Consider the following 21,940-nt stretch of genomic DNA (forward strand, 5'->3'; position numbering starts at 1 on the left):
TATAATTTTATATTATTAAATATGTTTTGTATTTAACTATTATGTGTGATTATTTATTCCAAAATCATGTTATTAGTTGTTTATTTCAGATTAGATGGTTATGATATTTTTATGCCATTAAAATATTGTTCACTAATTACATGATTCGTTTCTTAGGTCACGTTGATTCGTGTTTTTCAAATAAATATACGTAATAGATATTAATTATATGACTAAATATTAAAGAAAAATAAAATTAATTGTATTATGTATTTCACGGCCTAAACCAATGCAAAACTATACCGTAAAAATTCAATATTATTTTCATTCCTAATATTAGAATTGATTCTTTTGTTAATATGAAATCACATTTGTTATTAACACCTTCTTCGGACTTTTATTTATTCTTACTCGTATATTATTGCATAATATCATTTAAATTCATCGTTAGTTAATAAGAGAAAGTCCTATTTTATATAATAGTTGTTCGTTTGATTGCATTGTCACTTTGATTTTATTTTTTTTATTATTTAATAATCATATTTTATCCTTTACTTTATCTTATTATAGTAGCTCTATTTTTATTCAATATTTTCTCTTAGATTTATCATTCAAATTATAAATATATGACATTGTTTAACGACTTAGAATGATACCATCTATTCAAATATTGTACTTACTAAAATACAGTGTATCATACAACACAATATACATTATCAAACATATGTAACAACTATCAACTAAGTATAATAATTTATGGAAAATTGTTTAAATACACAACTTATTTTATCATATTTTTTAAAATTCTCTTATCATTTGAAAAAATTACAAAAAATCATATTCTCGGGTGCATCACTTTACAAGATATGTATGAGACGTTGTGTGATGTATCCAAAATCTAGACGCGATATATCGGGACGTTGAGGAATGTATTCGAAATAATCAAGACGTGATATATTGGGACGTATCCGGATTCCACCAAATTTAAAAGGGAAAAAGGACAAATACACCTCTGAACTATCATAAATGACATGCAGATACTTTGTCATACTTTTTGGAAATTGATGCTCTTATCGTTTTAAAACAGGAGTACATATATCATTTATACTAACGAACATACACGTTTCATAATTTTATATATACACCGACTCAACATTTATTAAATATCAGCTCGATAGATAACATTGTGACACATGTCCCTATTTAGTCTTTCGTTAGAGTGGAGGATATACATGCTCTAGTTTTTTGACGATAGAGGCACCAATGTTTGAAAAGTATGACGAAGGATATCTGCATATCATTTACGTCAGTCCGGAGGTATATTTATCTTTTTTCCCAATTTAAAAGTATTTTTGTAATTTGAAAAACAATAGAGATAAAGATATTATCAAATCTTAACACTATGAAATTTATGTCAAAAATTTCCGAATTAATATATATATGGGATTGAACAAAAGGGCATTATGGGAATTTTGAAAAGAAATGATCTCTCTCTCCTTGGACACATTCGTGTTGTGGATTCTCCCTGCATTTTGACGTGAACAGAAGTAACCAACCTTAGAAACCTCAAAACAAAATTCCTGAACAAAACATTAATAACAACACAATCATTGGCATTGTGAAAAGAGAGAAAAAAAAACAACAATTTTTCATAGGAAAAGGAAAAGGAAAAGGGAAGATTTACAAAAGGGGTTGTTTGTTTTCTTTTCCTTTTCATTCATATTTTTTTTGTGAGAAGAAAAGAAAACAAAAATATTGACTGATTGATTTCATACCCCTTACTCATACTTTTCTTTCCCATTTTTCATTTCTAAACCCTTACCATTTCAATTTCTTCATTTTCTTGGATTTTTGTTGAAGAGAAGGCCAAAGGTCACACCTTTAAAGGCATTTTGGGATATATATTACATAATGAGGTGCATTATGGGTGTTTTAAAGGATAATATATCAATGGTTTTTGTGGGGTTGTGAATTTGAAGGGAAAAGTTGGAGTCTTGATAGGTCTCCATTGTGTTTCTTGAGAAATGGTATGGCATTCTTGAATTTTTTTGAAGAATTTCTTTAGTTTGCATGTTGGGTTTTGCTTAAAGTTTTGAGCTTTTTCTTGAAATAGTTGACAGTTGTGGTTGGATTGTATGAGTATTGTTTTCTCTTGAAGGAGTATAGAAAGGTGGTAAAAGCTAAACTATGTGTTGTTCTTGTGAAGGGTTATTATTGCTTCTTGATAACATAATGGTGAGGTATAATTAAGTGCATATATGTGTTGTAACAACTGGTGGCGAACGTAAGATTTTTTTATTAAGGGGTTCAAACTATGAAAAGTAAACACACGAGGAACCCAAAGAGGTTCAACATCATATACATAAAATATAATTTTAACCATATATAAACAATGTGATTTTTCATCGAAGGGTTTTTGAAGAACCTCTTGGCTTTACCTAGCTCCGTCTGGGCTAACAACTTAAGCTTTTAGACGAGATGAGTACATAATTTGTCATGGTGCAATACTCGTCTCCACCGAGTATCAAGAAGAATTTCCACGTGTTAGGCTCTTGAACAACTTAGGTTTATTTGTTTGGATACAATAGCCATATAGTTTGTAGCTATTATCTAGTTTCATACATTTTCATGAGAGGGAAATATAACATATTTTTCAGCAGGTTAATATTTATTATAAGAGAGTGGTAGTTTTATAGCTGTCCACATGAAGTTGCAAATGTATTTTAACTTGGCCGTGTCCATCTTGTTGATTGACTAATGAGTGCATAAGCAACCAAACTTTCATCACTCAGAGAAGAGTTTTTTCACTTTCAACTGTCGAGTGCTGCGTAAGCACCTTCAAGTTGGAGATTTTTGAAAGATTAAAGCAGCTGTCCCTGAAGTTTCTAGTTTGAAACAATACGGAAGTACATGTATGTGTTTTGGCTTTACTCTCTGCGAAGTATTTTTTTCTCCAGGCCTAATAAATAAACTTTGTAAACAAGATTCCGTTAGACCGACCTTAGTAGACACTTCATCTTTCAGCTTTTAAATCATTATGTTACTGAGAGTCAAATTGGCTTATGCAAGAGTAAAATATGAAGACAAATTCAGATTCCATGTGTAGTATACATGATGTCTCTTATCTTCTTTTTTTTCCTGATTCTATGTCATGTTCTTTTGTTCTTTTTGCTTATGAAATCTTCTCTCTAGTATATACAGCATACTTTCAACGTGCATCGTTCTTTATAATGCACAAAGGATTTTGATGCTGTGACTTAGAGTTCCACAATTTTAAATGTTGTACAGAGTGTTTCTGCCAGTGTTGTGGTTGGATCTCATGTATGGGTTGAGGATCCAGAGGTAGCTTGGCTAGACGGGGTCGTTGTCGAAATCAATGGGGAAGAGATCACTGTGGACTGCAACTCAGAGAAGACAGTAAGTTTTACACTAGTATACGCCTTAATTGGCTTACTATTATTTATCATTCAGTGTTCCTTTTCATTGGCTTTTAAGCTTTAATATTCTGTTTTATCTGTATTGTATTTAATCAACATGGATGGTGCCCGTGGAGAATAATTAAATGATAATTTGATTCTGTTTATTTGTTTCCCGCTACAAAAACTACTATTGTAGTCAATTTTTTTTATCTCAGAAGAAAAATTCTTGCCACAACAGGCAATATTATTAACAAGATTAGATGTGCTTATACTGAGTGAAGGTCTGTTTACTATGTTGTTTGTATAGAGATTTTTGGGAAAGCCTTTATGAGTTAAAATGGTGTCCATTTTTAGTGTTTGCAGCATGCTTGCTACCAAACTCTGGATTACATCTTCTTTTTTTCTGGTATCTGAATGTGTTTGAAAAATCTCCCTGAATTTCCTTTGTAGGTTACGGCCAATCTATCCAATGTGTATGCAAGAGATACGGATGCGCCTTCTTGTGGCGTGGATGATATGACAAAACTTTCTTATCTGCATGAACCAGGAGTATTGCAGAATTTACGAAGTCGATATGACATGAATGAAATATATGTAAGAACTTTAAGGACGATTCTTATGCATTTTTCTAATCAACTGTTTTTCTTTTTTTATCTTGATAATAATAATTTTCTGGCATTAATGTATTTTGGTTCATGCTAGTTATGCGGGGAACTGTAGAGTAGCGACTGTTTAAGCTGTGAATAATAATGAAAGGGTTGATGCCAGAAAATAATACAGAGAGTGTTATATAATGACTGTTTACTTAAAGGGAATTTTGTCTTAATATATTTTTTCTCTGTATGTTAATACACATTCTTGTTCCACATTAGAAGGGCTGTTTGGTTCACATGCTAGTTATGTGAGGATTATAATGAGAGATTGTTTATACATGGAATAATAATGAAGGAATTTTATGCGATGAATAATGATGTTGCAGTTGTATTCGGTGAATTATAATACATGACATATTATCTAGGGACTACTTACTTTAAGAATTTTTGTTTCAAGTACTTTTATGGACATGTTGCTAATTACGTGTTCTTATTCCTCTTTCAGTCTAGCATAAAATAATACATAAGTTCCATATAAACTCAGTGCAGATATTTTTTAATACTGTCAAGAAAATGTTATGCTAGTTATGTCGGGGATAATATAACAATCAAATGCTAATTAATTATGCATAGATTATTTTCTAATTCCACTGGCTTACACTGTATTTATTTTATGCAAGATTTTTTGTTGGGATGATATTTGCTAATCCTTTCAACCAAACAATTCCTTAAGTTTTTTTCTTTGTAATATTTTGAATAAACTGGTTAAGAAAGCTAAGATATGATTGGATGCATTCAGACTTACACTGGGAGTATCTTGATTGCCGTGAATCCCTTCAAGCGGTTACCCCATTTATATGCTAAAAGTGTGATGGAACAGTACAAAGGAATTGCACTTGGGGATCTGCCCCCTCATCCTTTTGCTATTGCTGATTCTTCTTACAGGCAAGATTCATTTTTTTCGAGTGGCTTTCAAATATCAAATTACTATATAATATTTAACATTGTTCTCTTTGAATGCAGGCAGATGATTCATGAGGGGATAAGCCAGTCAATTTTGGTAAGTGGAGAGAGTGGAGCGGGCAAGACAGAAAGCACAAAAATGCTTATGCAATATCTTGCGTATATGGGAGGACGAGCTGCAGCTGAGGGAAGGAGCGTGGAGCAGCAAGTCCTTGAGGTATGGTTAACTTTTGGTAAATTATCTCTGCTCGATTTTGTTTCAATTAATTTTGCTGTTGGAATTTTGAGATAGCCACTTTCTTGTCAAGACTGATTTTATAAAATCTGTTCAAAATAAATATGGATCAATCAACAATACCTCAAAACATTTCTGGATATATGTACATTTTTAACTTTTGCTTTCTTCAGTCAAATCCAGTTTTAGAAGCCTTCGGTAATGCTAAGACAGTCAGAAACAACAACTCAAGGTGAGGAGACCAGAAACTTAGATGCTTGTTCCTATTCATATTGCACATTCTGTTTAACTAATACTTTTGCTTCACCAACATGTATTTTGGCAGTCGTTTCGGTAAGTTTGTGGAGCTCCAGTTTGATAAAAGGGGGAGGATATCTGGTGCCGCCATCAAAACATATCTGCTGGAACGATCCCGTGTTTGTCAAGTTTCTGATCCTGAGAGAAATTATCACTGTTTCTATTTGCTTTGTGCTGCGCCACCTCAGGTAATATCACTGTGCCTTTATGTTTGCAAATGCCTTCTTCTAGTATTTGGGGATCACTTTACCTGTATTAGGATTTACATCATTCTTATTGCTTGCTCCTCTGGATGCAATTTGTCTATTTTCTAATTAAGCACCATTAATATGTTAACAAAGAAAAAGAAGATTTTTGTTTTTTTCATTTATTTATTTACTTCTTATTTTCGTTATTTTTGAAGAATTACAAAGTAAGCAACATGGATGCATCCTCTTGCAATAATAAAAAGTGAAGTTGTGTACAATAGACCTAGTGTGGTATGACCGCAGAAGCCGTAGCAATAGATGCTATGTTCTATTTTTCATTTTAAGGACTATTAAGACCAGAAAATATTCTTGTCTGAACATATTCTATAGCAATATGTCAGATCTTATTAAATAAATAGATGTGACTCCTCTTAAACCATATAAGCATCTTAATGAGCTATCACATAGTTCAACAGGTTACGATCATACAATGTTGTTCTAAGTTGGACCTACTTGGTTTCTTTCCTTCTCTTTTCTTGCAGGATGTTGAAAAATATAAAGTAGGGGACCCAAGGACATTTCATTATCTGAACCAATCAAATTTTTTTGAACTAGCTGGAGTGGATGAGTCAGAGGAATACCTGGCAACGAGGAAAGCCATGGATGTTGTAGGGATAAGTCACGACGAGCAGGTATTAGCATCACTGCATTCTTCGATACATGGGTTACTTCATGAGAGTCTCTAGTTTTAATATTCAACTGCAGGATGCTATTTTTAGAGTAGTGGCTGCAATTCTTCACTTGGGAAACATTGAATTTACAAAGGGAACAGAAACTGATGCTTCGGAACCTAAGGATGATAAGTCTCGGTTCCATCTAAAGATTGCAGCTGAACTATTCATGTAAGTGGTTTCTTCTATTTATAGTCTCCAGATACCATCGCGTTCCTTTTTTTTTTCCGAAGTAAATTTCATTTTGGTGAAATTTTGTTTAGGTGTGATGAGAAGTCCCTTGAGGACTCCATGTGCAAACGTGTCATGGTCACTCGTGATGAGACCATTACAAAGTCCCTTGATCCAGAAGCTGCAGCTCTCAGTAGAGATGCTCTAGCCAAGATAGTTTACTCAAGACTGTTTGATTGGTTAGTTGAGTTCAGGGTGATTAAGTTTTATTGCTTGTTTAGTTGTACCAAAGATATTTGACCCAAGATAAATATTGTATTATTGTTCAGGATAGTGAACAAGATCAATAACTCTATTGGCCAAGATCCCGACTCAACTCTCTCAATTGGTGTTCTAGATATCTATGGATTTGAGAGTTTCAAGACAAACAGGTGCTTAACCGGTATGCTTTTGTTTTCATCATTCACAGAGGTTAAGTTCTTGCAGAGTGCTGGATGAAAGTTCTGTTCTTCCATTTTGGATTTTTGGAATTGAATGTTCATTTTCCTCTCTGATCCAACTTAACCATAATATTTTTCTCTATCAACATCTGCCTCTTTTACTGGATTTATCTTGGATACGGTTTATTGTGCCTGCTATATTTATTGCTGCCTATACACACATTCTGATTCTTAAAGCACTTTAGGTGTTGAGTTCACATTTAGATGAATAGCCTTAAAAAATACTCGTGCTAGTTTATTCAATTTGCTTTTTGGTGCTCTTTCTTTGGTTATGATTATTGATTTCTTCTATGCAGTTTTGAGCAATTTTGCATTAATTTGACCAACGAAAAACTGCAGCAACATTTCAACCAGGTTTGTGTAGTCATTAATTTGATAGTCTCTCATAGCTGAGAAATGTTAATATAAATACTAAAACCTTTTATTGTTCCCTTTGCCAGCATGTTTTCAAGATGGAGCAAGAAGAGTATACCAAGGAGGAAATTGATTGGAGTTACATAGAGTTCATTGATAACCAAGATATTCTTGATCTTATAGAAAAGGTGATGTAGAAACATGAATATATATCACCATCTTTGACTTTTCTCGGAAAATGTAGAGCAAGATTTATTGGCAGAAAATGGGATAAGAGCATATACAAGTGTATACACATAAAGAGTTCTATACAAAGTAGATCCGTCTACCAATTATATTTAATCATCAATGCATGTCAAATTGTCTTATGCTGGTTACATTACTATTTGATTCACTTCTTTCCTCCACAGTTATTCTGGTAAAAAAGGAAAACAATATATGTGCTTTTATCATCATTTTTCTGTGATGTCATAGATTTTAAATTTTATTGATATGTTTTGGTTGCACTTGAGCCAAGGGTCTTTTGGAAACATCTCTCTACCTCCACGAGGTAGAGGTAAGGTCTGCGTACCCTCCCCAGACCCCACATAGTGGGATTTCACTGGGTATGTTTTTGTTGATGTATTGATATGTTTTGGTTCCATTTTGCCATGCTTATGTTCTGAATACTTTGTTTCTTTCAGAAACCTGGGGGGATTATTGCTCTTCTTGATGAGGCTTGGTATGCAGGCACTTCAATTCTTTAATTTACTCTAATTTTTCTTTCTCTTGGTATAATTGTCAAAATTAATCACAAAACTCATTGGCTGTGGTGTTTACTACTTATGTGGCTCTTCTGCCAGTATGTTCCCAAGATCAACACATGAGACCTTCGCTGAAAAGCTATATCAGACATTTAAAGATCATAAGCGGTTCAGCAAGCCAAAGTTGTCTCGGACGGATTTTACTGTTTGCCACTACGCTGGTGATGTAAGTACAGAAACTAGTTCTTCAAGATATATTTTACATCACAGAATGAGAGTTATGCAATTATTGCCTAGAATAGCAAGTGTCGCTCAAAGCTGTTTTGACTTCTTTCATGTCAGGTCACGTACCAAACTGAGTTCTTTTTGGATAAGAACAAGGATTATGTAGTTCCAGAGCACCAAGCAACACTTATTGCTTCAAAGTGCCCCTTTGTTTCTGGCTTGTTTCCACCTTTACCTGAAGATTCTTCTAAACAAACCAAGTTCTCCTCTATTGGTGCTCGATTTAAAGTATGTTTTCCTCTAGCCTTTGATCAACCTTTTTACATTATTGCTTCATGCCTCTGAAATATCTTACCCTGTACCTGATGTAGCAACAATTGCAATCATTGCTTGAGACTCTTAATGCCACAGAGCCTCATTATGTTCGTTGCGTGAAGCCAAATAATCTTTTGAAGCCAGAAATTTTTGAGAATCAAAATGTACTCCAGCAGCTACGTTGTGGGGTACTCTTGAACAACTCTGTCTATTACAAATTATACTGTCTCTGCAAAACTGGGTGCTTCACAATTAAATCTTTTCTAGGGAGTTCTGGAGGCTATTCGTATCAGTTGTGCTGGATTTCCTACTCGAAAACCATTTGATGAATTCTTAAGTCGGTTTAAGGTCCTTGCTCCTGAAGTTTTAAATGGAAGGTATTATTTGCATTAGAAATTAGCACAATTCAAAGAGTTTTCAAGGTTTCTATCCATTTCTTTCTTTGGTCTGTTAACATTTAGAAATTTTCTGCTCTCATGTTAAGTCTTCTCCTTGATAGAATTGACGAGGTTGCTGCTTGCGAAAAACTTTTAGAGAAATCTGGCCTCAAAGGTTATCAGGTACTGATTATCGTTCTTCTGGTAATGGTTAATCATAAGTAGAAAAATCATTAAGAATTATCTATTAAAGAGAGATTATGTTTATGTGCTGAATACTTCAGCCAGAAATCAAGAAACAATCAGTAAAATATCTCCCTATTCTTCTTTCCTTAAGGCAAGAAATTACAAATAAATTACCTACCTAAACTAATATAGAATCACTCTAATGTAGAAACAAAATAAAATCCGGATTCCTAGTTTAAGAACAGTTTCTTAGCCCATTCAGGATCTTTGAGATCCATCCCCAGAATTAGGACAACTCGAAATCGTGCTTATTCCTTCTGCTCTGAAAGTTCAGTGGCTTTTTTCTTTTTAATTGGAGTATTTGGTCATTTAGTTGCTGCGAAACCTGTAATCAAGGTTTCCTACTTTCTTGTTACATCAGATTTTTTTGTATTACATTGCTCAATTTTGGTATCATCTGTTGGTATGATTCTGACTTCTGTTTAAGTTTATAAAATTTTACTTGTGACGATCATTCTATCCATAATTGCAGGTTGGAAAAACAAAAGTGTTTCTTAGAGCTGGTCAAATGCCAGAATTAGACACTCGCCGAAATGAGGTCCTTGGCAGGTCAGCTATCATAATCCAGGGAAAAGTTCGCTCATACTACGCTCGAAAAAAGTTTTTGTTGTTACGAGCTTCAGCAATCCAAGTCCAAGCTGTTTGTAGGGGTATGAACCTGCTTGATTTCTATATTAGTTATATGACCACATGCCAATAAAAAGCTAGATTGGCAGTGAGTACATCCTGGGTCCTGCGCACTCCGTCTGTGACACTGGGATGGTTTCTTTTAAATTCAATAATGCCTCCAATGGTTTGCTTATGCAATAAAAAAATGTAATAACTATTTCATGATGCCTATGCAGGCCAGACTGAACGGGCTCTCTATGAGTGCATGAGGAGGGAAGCTGCCTGTCTGAGGATCCAAAAAGATGCACGCAAGTACATCGCAAGGAGATCTTATGGATTTCTGTGTGTTTCAGCTGTTTCCATTCAAGCAGGACTGCGGGGCATGGCTTCTCGAAATGAGCTTCAATTCAGAAAGCGAAAAAAAGCAGCTGTCTTTATCCAGGTAATAGAGGGACTTTGTACTGTCTTTTCTGAATTTTTACATACCATTTCAGTGCCAGATTTTTATCCTGATCTGGTTCAGCATTATGATAATTAGGATTCAAGTAACGAATCCATTTTACATGTTTTGACTGACACTTAGCTTTGCTGTAATTTTCTTACCTTGATTATAGAGTGATTGGCGGAGATGTGTGAAACGTCGGCATTATAGGAGGATGAAGAAAGCAGCAGTTGTGTTACAATGTTCCTGGAGAGCTAAATTGGCCCGTAAAGAACTACGGAAGCTAAGGATGGTGAGAACTTCTCTTTCTGTTGGCCTTTATTGTTCACAATTTTTTTTGTATGACATGCTAGTTTGTTATGCCCCTTGATCTGTGTGACTTGTATTTATCATTCATTCTCCAAGTATGAAGTTATGAAGAATAACAACTAGTTCTGAATCATTCAATGCGAAGCATGAATATGTCAAAGTTAAATAATTGTATATCCATGTCTTGTACTGTTATCTTGCAAAAAAACTCTCTTCAGTCATTTTCCTCCTTTAAACTGATTTAAGATTCTTTGACGAAATTCACGGATAGTACATGAGATTTCCCCATGTTGAACTTGCAAATCTATATCTGCCATTGTTGGATTCGTGTTTCACGGGTTGGAGTTCAAAACCTTGATAAATGCATTAAATGTCTTGATTTTCTTTTCTGATTCAGGCAGCTAAAGAAACTGGAGCTCTCCAAGATGCCAAAAGCAAGCTGGAAAAGGAAGTTGAAGAGCTGACACAGAGACTACAGGTGGAGAAGCGCATGAGGGTAAATAAATTTCTTTTAACTTTCAAGATTAGGTTCTAAAAGGTTCATTATCTATAATGTCGTCCCTTCCACTCAGTTTGACGAAAATGAGTTCATCTTATATTTGTTCAGGCCCGTCTTTTCTGCACATCACCGTGAGTTACAGGTCTTACACTTGTTAATTGAGACATATATCCAATAGTATTCCTAAACTTAAGGAATTGAAAATAGATTTGATTTACTGCAGCTTTAATCACTTAGGCCTATCAAAGGCAAAAACACTCCAGAAACTTCTGAGGAACTAATGGTTCACTCCCAGATTCTCACTCAGAAATCAATACTCCTTGAAATGATGCACCTGAAGGATCACTTTTCTGAAAAGAAGAAAGCTCGTAGCATTTAAGAATGTACAGAATATCTAATGCAAGTTAAGAACTTGGATGGGATATGCATTTCTACATGTATATATCAATTAACTTTGTTGAATGATTCTCATGCAAAACATTTTCTGAAGAGAATGTCAAATTTAGAAATGACTAGACAATGGTGAAGTACTTTTATTCTTTGAATGAATTAATTTCACAATGCAATAAACAAACATGGAAATGATAAAGAGATGCTAGTTTATTATGAGGAGAAATTGTTGACAGTTAGCGGAAAACTCGTATAATCCTATAGTAGGCGTTGCTAGTTGAAATGGTGTAAGTTGCTTAGTGTTTAATCATGATATGCAGGCTTCTGTTTGCGACCTAATGTTGAACTATGATGCATGATATTTCCAACATGATGAGCTACAATGTTTAAGCACAATGCTAGACTTTTCATTGTGCATCTTTTCCAGTACCCCATTATATATATATGGCATAATTCTGTTCTCCTCTATAGCTAACAATGATCTATAACCTTTTTCCGAAAATGCTTCAGTTTTTATTTTTTATATGTTTAGGACTCTGAAATTCTGCAAACATTTGTTTGTTGAAACAAAAAAAGTGAACTGGTGATCGCCTATCTTAGTGCTCAACTTCTGGATCAAAAGAAAGCATATACTTGTTTCTGCTTATGATGCATACATGATTGAATTGTTGATGAAAATTAATTTCACTAGGAAGTTGTTATTGTTGGACTTTGGAGTTGGACCAAGGTAAAACAAGAATTGGAAAAATTAACAGAAAATGTAATGTGATTCTATTTCATAGTAGCAACTTCTTTCTGTACCACTAACTGACAAAAAACTATATTATATAGGACAAACTTGAGGAAGCTAAAAGCCAGGAAACAATGAAATTACAGTCTGCATTGGAAGAGATGAGGCTTCAGCTTCAAGAAACTAAAGAGCTGCTCAAGAAGGAATGTGAAGCTGGCACAAAGGTCGTGGATCAAGGGTCCGTTATACAAGAGGCCAAGGTTATAGATCAGGGGGTGGTCACAGAGGAACGTGCGGCTTCCACAAAGATCGTGGAACAGGGATCTGTTGTAAAAGAGGTCCACGTTATAGATCAGGTGCAGGTCAACAAGCTTACAGCTGAAACTGAGAAGCTTAAGGTTAGAATGTGAGATTTAACTTTGTTGTATTACTTAATGGATTTTGGATACTTCATTTGAAGTTCAAAAAGTACATGAAGTAATCCTGACAGGGAAAGTTTTTCTGTTGTTTCAAATTTGTTCTTTTATCCTCTGTTTTCTCACTCAAGATTATATCCATTACAGCTTCTGATGCATAATTTTCATAGTTCAGTTGTCGAACTGGCTTTTAATATCTTGTCAAATTCGTCGCAGGTTCTTGTTAACTCATTGGAAAAGGAAATTGACGAAAAAGAGAAAAAATATGAGGAGACAGTCAGAGTAAGTAGTGAGCGACTGAAGCAAGTTCTGGAGGCCGAGTCTAAGATAAGTCAGTTGAAGGATGCCATGCAAAGGTAATGAAATTTTAGTTATGTCAGTTTCTTTGTTTGAAACAGTCTTTCCTTACTTGTTCTACCTTTATATGGTTTAGTATTAATCTGGGATTATCAATCATAGTTTCTCTCAAGCAGAAACTCAATTATGACATCGTCCTTCATTCCGCATAGTTGAATGGTCCAACAATAACAACTACGCCTCAGTGCCAAATAAGTTGGGGAGTTGAATGGTCTAAGTTTAATATTTTTAATTCATGATATACCTACTAAAAGTAACTGCATACACCTCCTAGCAGATTCGTGGTTCAATTGTTTCAATCAACCTTAGCTTCCTCTGAATTGAATCTAATATGTAGTTGACCCAAAATTGCATTTTGATCTCCGCTGAATCCAGATCCTCTCATAACTTTTGCAATTGTTGGTATTTTGTTGTCTATACAGTTCTAAGTTAGTTTGAATTTCGCACCAATTTAGATCCTTATTTTCCCATCTTTTTCATTTGATACTGATTGAGAGAACCACAGTTCGAAAGAGCTGCTAATGAAGGATCCTGAGGCTGCCACAAAGTTGTTGGAAGAAGTAGAGTTCCAGGTTGCAGATCAGGACGTATCGGGCAAGATTACCGCTGAAAATGAGCAGCTCAAGGTGAAGATGTTAGATTTACATTGTGATGTACTACTTAATAGATGCTCTTCTTGAATTTCAATAATTACCAGAAATTGTGGTTGGGACCAGTTTTCTTGCTGCTTCTAATTTTCTTATCTTGTTCACTTTTTTCTTTCATAGGATTATAAATCCAGGATTGCAGTCTCAATGTGTGATTATCATAATTCAGTCATTGAACTAGCTTTTAACATGCTTATTATATATGTTGCAGGTTCTTGTTAGTTCATTGGAAAAGAAAATTGATGAAACAGAGAAAAAATATGAGGAAACAAGCAAAATAAGTGAGGAGCGATTGAAGCAAGCTCTGGATGCGGAGGCTAAGATAATTGAGTTGAAGCTTAACATGCAAAGGTTGAAAAGTTTTACATATATGGCTTGGTTTCTTCAACAGCTCTGGCCTCTTATCTTATTTGTTCTTTTCAAAATATGGTTTTGTATGTCATTTAAATATGGTAGCTGTTAGTCTTAAGCTGGAACTGAATCAGTATTTTATCGTCGTACCCATACCTATGTCACAACATGTGGATCAAGCTTGAAAAATGCTTGTTTTATCAATCAGCTGTTAAGTTCAAATTGGTAACTACAAACATTAACGAAGAACCAAATCATAGATTGCCTATGATTTGCATTGAATATGACAGCTGGTTTACTTGGGGTTCATGAATATCAACAGCCAGTGTTCTTGAGAGGTTTTTTAGCTTTTGTAAAAAAATTTGAACTTTTTGGGTAAAAATTCAAATTGTAGTTTAACCTAGTCAAATCTGTTCGACTAAAGCAGATGACGGATCCATGTATATTGCTTCTGTGTGTTCTCCAATATTTCTTTTATAGCTTCTCTTCTTCTTAGAGCAAAATTTCAACATAATCCATCATATTTGTACAAGTTAAATTACAGGATTCTTTATCATGTGAAATAAGTTAGTTTGAATATCTTTTTTAACTTAACATTTGTATCTCAGGCTTGAAGAGAAACTTTCCGATATAGAAGACCAGCAGATTCTTCGACAGCAAGCGTTAAATTTACCAACTGGAAGAACTTCAAGTCGTTTTGCAGTAAAAACTCTGCCTCTGATGCCATAGAAATGGCAATCTTTTTTTCATAGCTTTCTTGTGCATTTCCTCGCTTCTTTTTTTTTAACTTTTTTCTGTTTTCCTCCTGCAGACTTCTGAAAACGGTCATCATGTAAGTGAAGGATTCACCTATTTAGTGCTTTTTTATATACTTCATCTGTCCCAATGTATGATACTCTTGTCATTTTAGTACATCCCAAAACGTTTGACACCATTCCATTTCTGAACAACTTTCACTACTTTTAAGAATTCAAATTCATTTAAGTGTTCAAGTTTTAAATATTGAGATGATGTTTTCTCTATCAAACTAACATTTTAAATGATACTCTAATGTTTTCTTACACTATCACTAGTATGACATATAAGTTAAATTAACATCTTAAATACTGTGTGCACTCGAATACAATCATATAAACTGGGATGAAGGGAGTAACAGTCATGTTGGTGCTTTGCAATAATGTCTGTTCTGACATGATGACTGTTTTCAGGAACCACTGGCTGCAGTACCATCAAGAAGGTTTGGTACAGATTCAATGAGGAGATCCAATGCGGGAGCAACAAAATGGTTTGGTACAGAGTCTATGAGGAGATCCATGGCTGATAGGCAGCGGGTATGTACCCAGGAAGTGATCAAATATTTTTCAATCAGATTTCTTTTTCTGTTTGCCATCTTTCTCCGATTTAGTACTTTTTGGGAATATATGGAACAAGATATCCAAAAACTGGAGTTCCTAAAACATGCTATGCCATACAAACATTTATTTTAAAGGCTTGTGGTTTTGAACTCTATTGTATGAGTGAGATTCACAGATACCGAGTTGATGGCTTAGTCAAAATCTTTCCCGAAGGGAAAACCAGGATTAAACATTATCTTTGATTTAATGAGCAGTGGGGAAAAGATAAGGCTGATTGAATTTCTTTTCTCTGATGTCGCTAAGAGGCTGATACAGCTGAACTTTTTCCTTTTCTGGTGGGGGATGGGCGTTCAAACCCTTCCAATTTTATATTTCTTCTTCCTTATCTTCACCCTCATTCCTGTATTATACCTTGTACTTCCTTGTTCACTGTCTATTTCTTTATAATCTATACATAATGGCAGCTAAAGAAATGAACAAATAAAGAGTGCTGACACACTCCAAACTTCTCTTGATGCATCTTGAAAACTACCTTCCTTAGCTTCTTTTTTTTCTCAGAAGTTATGTTATACCAATAAAAAAGAGAAAATCTACTGCAGAAGATAGTATCGGAAGGACATAGCTGCATATGTTTATCGATGGAGTTCCCTTTTAGTCCTAAACCCTGGGCAGAATGCTTTTTAATTACTTTTTTGATACCGAGAAATCCAGCTGTAGCCAACCTTTAGGACTAGCCGCTACCTTGGAAACTCAGGGATAATAGGACTTCCCCTCTACCCTTATCAACTTGAATATTAGGCTTAGTTATCTTGGCGTCAGGCCTGAACTTGTGACCCATGCCTCAAATCGCTGTACCTTTTCCAAGTGAGCTAATCCTTGGGGACTGAGTCAAATGATTTTATGTGTGTATGCAATGCTTAAAGATGTAGTCATGCATATACTGTTCTGCATGAGTACAAAAAACATTGAGTTGTTTTTCTAATTTCGTGTTACTAGTTTTTGAGAAGTTTTATTCACAGCGGCATAATACATCAGCACAGTAAATATTCCTCCACTTTATTGTGTATGAATGTGGTGATTCTGTGGCTACTAATTCTAATATCTTCTTTAACATTATGTTGCAGGAGAGTGTGGATATTCTTATCAAATGTGTCAGTCAAGATCTAGGGTTCAGTGAAGGGAAACCAGTGGCAGCATTTACCATATACAAATGCCTACTTAATTGGAATTCCTTTGAAGCAGAAAAAACTAACGTGTTTGATCGTCTTATTCAGATGATTGGTTCTGCGATAGAGGTAACTTTCAATATCATGTCGAAATCAGCGATCATGTTGTATTGTTCGTAGGAGTTCATGAGTCATAACATAAGTGTAATACACATACTAGCCTGTATTTTACTGCTATGTCAAAAATGCTGTCTCTCTAACTCAATGACAAACACACATACTCATTTTATATCAATTTCAGGATGAGACAAACAATAATCACATGGCTTATTGGCTGTCCAACAGTGCAACTTTGTTGTTTTTACTTCAGCATACACTGAAAACTACTGATTCAGCTCCAAGTAGACCGCCCCAACCAACATCATTTTTTGGTAGAATGGCACAGGTACTTGATTCTTTCTTTCATTTCTATTATTAAATGTGCTCCTAAAGCTATTGAATTGAAGTTTCTGTTGGCTATACATTTTGCAGTATTACTTTGTGTATTTGAAAGCACTTCTATAGAAAGTTTCTGCAGCTATTATTTGAGTTCCCTGTTACTTAACAAAATTGAACATGTCTCTGATGCTACTATTGACGTTGAAGATCTGAGGTGGAAAATAAAATAGAGAGAAATAACTGTATTGATATGTGTCATAAACTGTTTCATAAGTAGAAGAAAACTAGGAACACAATATACAAAATACGTTGGTGCATTTATTGGACTGCTAACTTATGTATTAAGTTGGAACAGTCCTTGACGACCGAACACGCCCATCAAACTCATAATGGTGAACTCACTTGAGGTTGAAAAGTAATAGTGTAAGATCCTTGTCTGTCTAGTGTGTGATGAAAGGCTGAAGCATGCTCTTAGTAGTTGTTAAAGATAGATTGCGGAACAAGCAGAGATTGGAACATAGTTCCTTTACGTATATTTTGGATGATTCGAATTGAAAACAAATATCAATGTTTTGTGGGAACAAAGCATACTTCATAAGTGCTATATCTTCAAAATAAAAAAGAAACTGATGCAAAGGAAGAGGAGGAAGTGAAGCTGGAGCAGATGGAAACTACAATAATAACATACCCAGTGTAATCCCACAAGTGGGGTCTGGGGAGAGTAGGATGTACTCAGACCTTACCCCTACCTTTTTGAGGTAGAGAGGTTGTTTCCGATTGACCGTCGGCGTAGAAGAATTGCAAGAATTATATAACAACAAAATAGCAACACCAAAGCAGTTGAAAATATAATGGTAGCAAAAAGAGATTCACATAATATTAAAGAAGCATATAAATCAAATAAGATGACAGAATGAAACATATGGCTAACAGATCGAGATACAAATCAGTCCAAATCATTCACCATACAAGAAAGATAAACTATGGAGTAGTGTCCCAAGACCTTTATATAAATCCCCTTGGAAGTCCTTACATAACCTATGCGAGACAACAAACAAATCAACATCCTTTGCACATTTGACCCAATACTTGGAGTTCGGTGATCTGTACTACTGACTTACCAATGGCAAATAGGCTTGTCGAAGGTTGACTCTGATAGCATGTCAAAGAAGATGAGCTTCCAACCTAAAACATCAAGGCCATGAGTGGAGTAGTCCAAGACCCTTATAAACCTTTGAGAGCCCTTACAGAACCGATGTCAGACAATCAAAAGATTTCAGAAGGCGGAGTTGATAGAAGTTAGGAGGGATAATTTTCTATAGTTCATGAACTAATTGTATATATATTCTGTGCGCTGATCTGAAAATGGTACCATGCTTAATATCTGTGATGAAGAGGAAGTGAATTAGATGTAACACCGCACCAGTAGGCGGAAATAATTTTCAAATTCTTATACAGATTGAATTGGATCAAATAGAGTGATGAAGATCTGAATGACGGGAAGGAATAAGGAGAACTAGCCATATTGATTCTAACTTTATTAATATGATATACAATATACACTTATATATAGGTGTGATGCACTATGTAAGATACAACCCTGCATTTATTTCACCATTGATTTACTTTTTAGGTGGCCTCCTGTGTCCTAACTTTCTAGTAGTTTGTCTACTCTTATCCTGCGAATTTCCAAGACAGACCATGTAACTGTTACTTGTTTACAGCTGCATTGGTTGGACATTAGTAAATCTCTCTGTATAAAACATACTAGTAGCCTAGAATGAGGTATATGCAGGTTATTTAAAACAGAATTCCAACACATTTCTTCAGAAAATTTGTTGATTAAATGATTGTACTTCTTTTCTAGAGTTTCCGGTCTTCATCTGTCAACCTTGCAATTGGTGGTCTCGACACTGTACGTCAGGTTGAGGCAAAGCAGCCAGCTTTACTTTTTAAGCTACAGCTCAGTGCTTATGTCGAAAAGATTTATGGAATTGTTCGAGATAACTGGAAAAGGGACCTGTCTTCACTGCTGACTTCATGTATCCAGGTAAATCACTATGTTTTCTAGAAGTTCTATGACGATGTTTTATATATATGTGTGTTGTGTACATATATGTATGTATTCTGAACAATATGAATAATATCATTTGATGCTTGTTAATAAAAGAATATCTCTCAAGTAAGTCCTCTTCTCAAATAGCACTTCTCCCTAGCTCACAAGGACTCACTGCACCATATTCACTGTTGCTTTGATTAGGATTCTGGTTTATCTTGATTTCATGGCCCTTTCAAAAAAATTCTGTTGGATCTCAAAATTGTGATAAGCTGTTGTGCTTGTAACTTAATTGTATTTTGACTCAAAACTTCTTCGGGTTATGGTCTTTGTACTTCATATATTCAAACTTCTAATTATACTTGCACTTCCCATCTTAATTAGGCATCTCAAGCATCAAAAGGTGGATCCCTGCAATCACCACGGAAGTCCGTTGATGGTTCTTCTCCACCCACTCCCTGGGATGGCGTAATTGAGAGCCTAAATGGGCTTCTCAGTACACTGAAAGAAAATTGTGTAAGTTTCATTGTAGGAAACAGTGTGATGTGCTAATATTACTAAAACTGATGAGTGGACTTGTGAATATTTTCAGGTTCATCCAGTTTTCGTCCAGAGAATTCTAAACCAGATATTCTCTTACATAAATGTTCAGCTGTTCAATAGGTACATTCTTTTTGTATCTCATAGTAGGAAGATTAGAAAGAAAGTCATACATACTCCACTTACCATTCTATTTAATCATCATTGCAGCCTTCTCCTTCAAAGAGAGTGTTGTACATTCAGCAGCGGGGAGTATGTGAAAGCTGGATTGCAAGAAATAGAACTTTGGTGCGGCAATATGAAAGAAGAGGTACTGTATCATTAGTACTGTAAGGGTACATTGTTGGTAGATTAATATATATGAACTGTATTTACATATAATTTATCTTTTCCTTTCGCAGTACGTTGGTTCTTCTTTGGATGAATTAAAGCATGCAAGGCAGGCAGTAGGATTTTTGGTATGTTTCTCCTCTTTGAATGAACAAAATAATCAATCAAGATGAACCTTTTTTTTTTTTTTTTGAAAAATGTCGCTCTGCTTCATAGCCTAATAATGCTCGTCTTACATTTAAGTATGATTTTACGGGAACTCTTTTCTGTTACTTGCAAGTGACACCACATATATGGATATTTAACTCCCATTTTGAGATTATTTATCACCAAACCCCTTCCATATATTTTTCCCTATCTAAATAGCTCCTTTACAGGTTATTAATCAGAAGTCAAGACTTACATCTGAAGATCTAACAACTGATCTCTGTCCCGTAAGTTCATCTTCATAGTCTTCTTAGTTGTACTTACTTTAGAGATTTCAAATATTGATAATACATGGCGGTTCCAGGCTGCCACTTCTGGAAGTCATGTTCCTTTGTTAGTTATTTGAGTGCTAAAACAAAGAATCCTATTGGAGAATTTTATGAAGTGTATATAGATCGACAGGGACTTAACCGAATTATGTATGGTGTTAAAATATTGAAGTTAATTTTCATGCTACGATACGAGTTCCTTGACATTTCTGTTGTCACATTTGTGCATCTGTCACTGAGTGTCTTTTTTCTGTTGGGATCATCTTTTCAGATTCTGAGTAGTCAACAGTTGTATCGGATATGTACACTTTACTGGGACGAAGATTTTAATACTCAAGGTGTATCCCCAGAGGTAAGTCCTCCTTTCTTGATTTATTTTATTTCACTCAATGTCTTCTATTGATTATGTATATAAGGAATGCTCCTTCGAGACGATCTGTTAGTCGACTAATGTATATCAATATAAGATATTGGTTTGCATCCTCCAACTGTTTGTCTTTCTGATTATTTTCTTCTTTCGGGGACGCTAAACCTTAGCTTTAACGATTCCCTCTCTCTCACTCAATGGCAAATTTTAACTGAACTTTTCTGCATTCGGATCCTAAACCATACTGCTCGAAACAGGTCATTTCCAGTTTTAAGGATCAAGAAAAAGAAGACGCAAAGGATGCAGATAATGCAGATAACAACTTTATATTGGATGATGATTCCAGGTACTTCATTAATCTCATTTGCTATCAAAATCTATGTTGCTCGGACTCTTCAAAAATACCGACAGGTGCATGTTGTATCCTCCAAAAGTAGTGCATTTTTTGAGAGTCCGAGCAACATAGGTCAAAATGACAATAGATCCTGTTCTATCATTCATCTATTTGCTACCAATGCAGCATTCCAATCTCTGTTGAGGAGATTAACAGTTCCCTCAAGGACGTTGATTTTACCGGTGTAAAACCTGCAAATGAACTGCTTGAAAATGCAGCCTTCCAATTTTTACGCGAATAAGGCTGAGTTTTCTCTAGCATGAAATGCATGTTTTGTTGGAAAGACGTTGTCCATGTCTCCACGCCATGAATACCAACTATTGTACATCCATCAACCTATTCATTTTCCTTCCAGACGCGTCTGTTCGTTATACTGTAACATCCAATGCCCCTTGTAAAGTTGCTCAAATGTAGTCTTCTTGTAAAATTGTAGGTCTAGTTTTAGATAGGAGAAAAGGGGGGTAAAAGTGAGCAAAATTTTCCAACTTAGAGCTTGTTCCATTTAGTCCTTTGTCATTCATTTTAGAGTTGTCATTAGCTAGATTTTTTGTAAAAGGACTAATTGGAGTACAATATTATTGTAAAGAGTAAAAATGGCCAATTCAGTGTCCCCTGAGCATAAAGGTGTCCCTTTTCTCCCTCTCTCTTTTCATTCAAAATTATCATTTGATTGATACACGAGTCCCAGACTCAACTTGTGGAATTACACTGAGTATATTGTTGTTAGTACAC

General features: G+C 35.0%; 1 protein-coding gene across 1 annotated transcript; it reads left to right on the top strand.

Annotated features, from left to right (window-relative positions):
- The first annotated feature begins 1,480 nt into the window (after positions 1 to 1,480).
- LOC107030477 (myosin-7) lies at positions 1,481 to 21,831 on the top strand. Its single transcript, XM_027911825.1, has 41 exons — positions 1,481 to 2,006; positions 3,268 to 3,396; positions 3,849 to 3,992; positions 4,791 to 4,936; positions 5,015 to 5,171; positions 5,363 to 5,421; positions 5,515 to 5,674; positions 6,217 to 6,366; positions 6,440 to 6,576; positions 6,669 to 6,815; positions 6,906 to 7,007; positions 7,373 to 7,430; positions 7,517 to 7,618; positions 8,114 to 8,151; positions 8,273 to 8,399; positions 8,516 to 8,686; positions 8,770 to 8,901; positions 8,981 to 9,090; positions 9,213 to 9,273; positions 9,809 to 9,986; positions 10,182 to 10,387; positions 10,560 to 10,679; positions 11,094 to 11,192; positions 12,417 to 12,713; positions 12,948 to 13,087; positions 13,594 to 13,714; positions 13,947 to 14,086; positions 14,695 to 14,788; positions 14,898 to 14,918; positions 15,295 to 15,417; positions 16,566 to 16,736; positions 16,909 to 17,052; positions 18,913 to 19,095; positions 19,486 to 19,617; positions 19,694 to 19,764; positions 19,852 to 19,951; positions 20,043 to 20,099; positions 20,349 to 20,405; positions 20,719 to 20,799; positions 21,072 to 21,160; positions 21,335 to 21,831. The coding sequence occupies exons 1-41, from the start codon at positions 2,004 to 2,006 to the stop codon at positions 21,447 to 21,449; spliced, it is 4,872 nt and encodes a 1,623-aa protein (XP_027767626.1). The 5' UTR covers positions 1,481 to 2,003; the 3' UTR covers positions 21,450 to 21,831.
- The last annotated feature ends 109 nt before the right edge of the window (positions 21,832 to 21,940 follow it).

This window comes from Solanum pennellii, chromosome 9, assembly GCF_001406875.1.
Source record: "Solanum pennellii chromosome 9, SPENNV200".
Taxonomy (NCBI): Eukaryota; Viridiplantae; Streptophyta; class Magnoliopsida; order Solanales; family Solanaceae; genus Solanum; species Solanum pennellii.

Excerpts from the sequence above, each read along its gene's own strand:
- LOC107030477 (XM_027911825.1), top strand. Across the intron at positions 8,152-8,272 it reads GCTCTTCTTGATGAGGCTTG|TATGTTCCCAAGATCAACAC; the intron begins GTATGCAGGCAC and ends CTCTTCTGCCAG. Across the intron at positions 9,274-9,808 it reads CTGGCCTCAAAGGTTATCAG|GTTGGAAAAACAAAAGTGTT; the intron begins GTACTGATTATC and ends CCATAATTGCAG.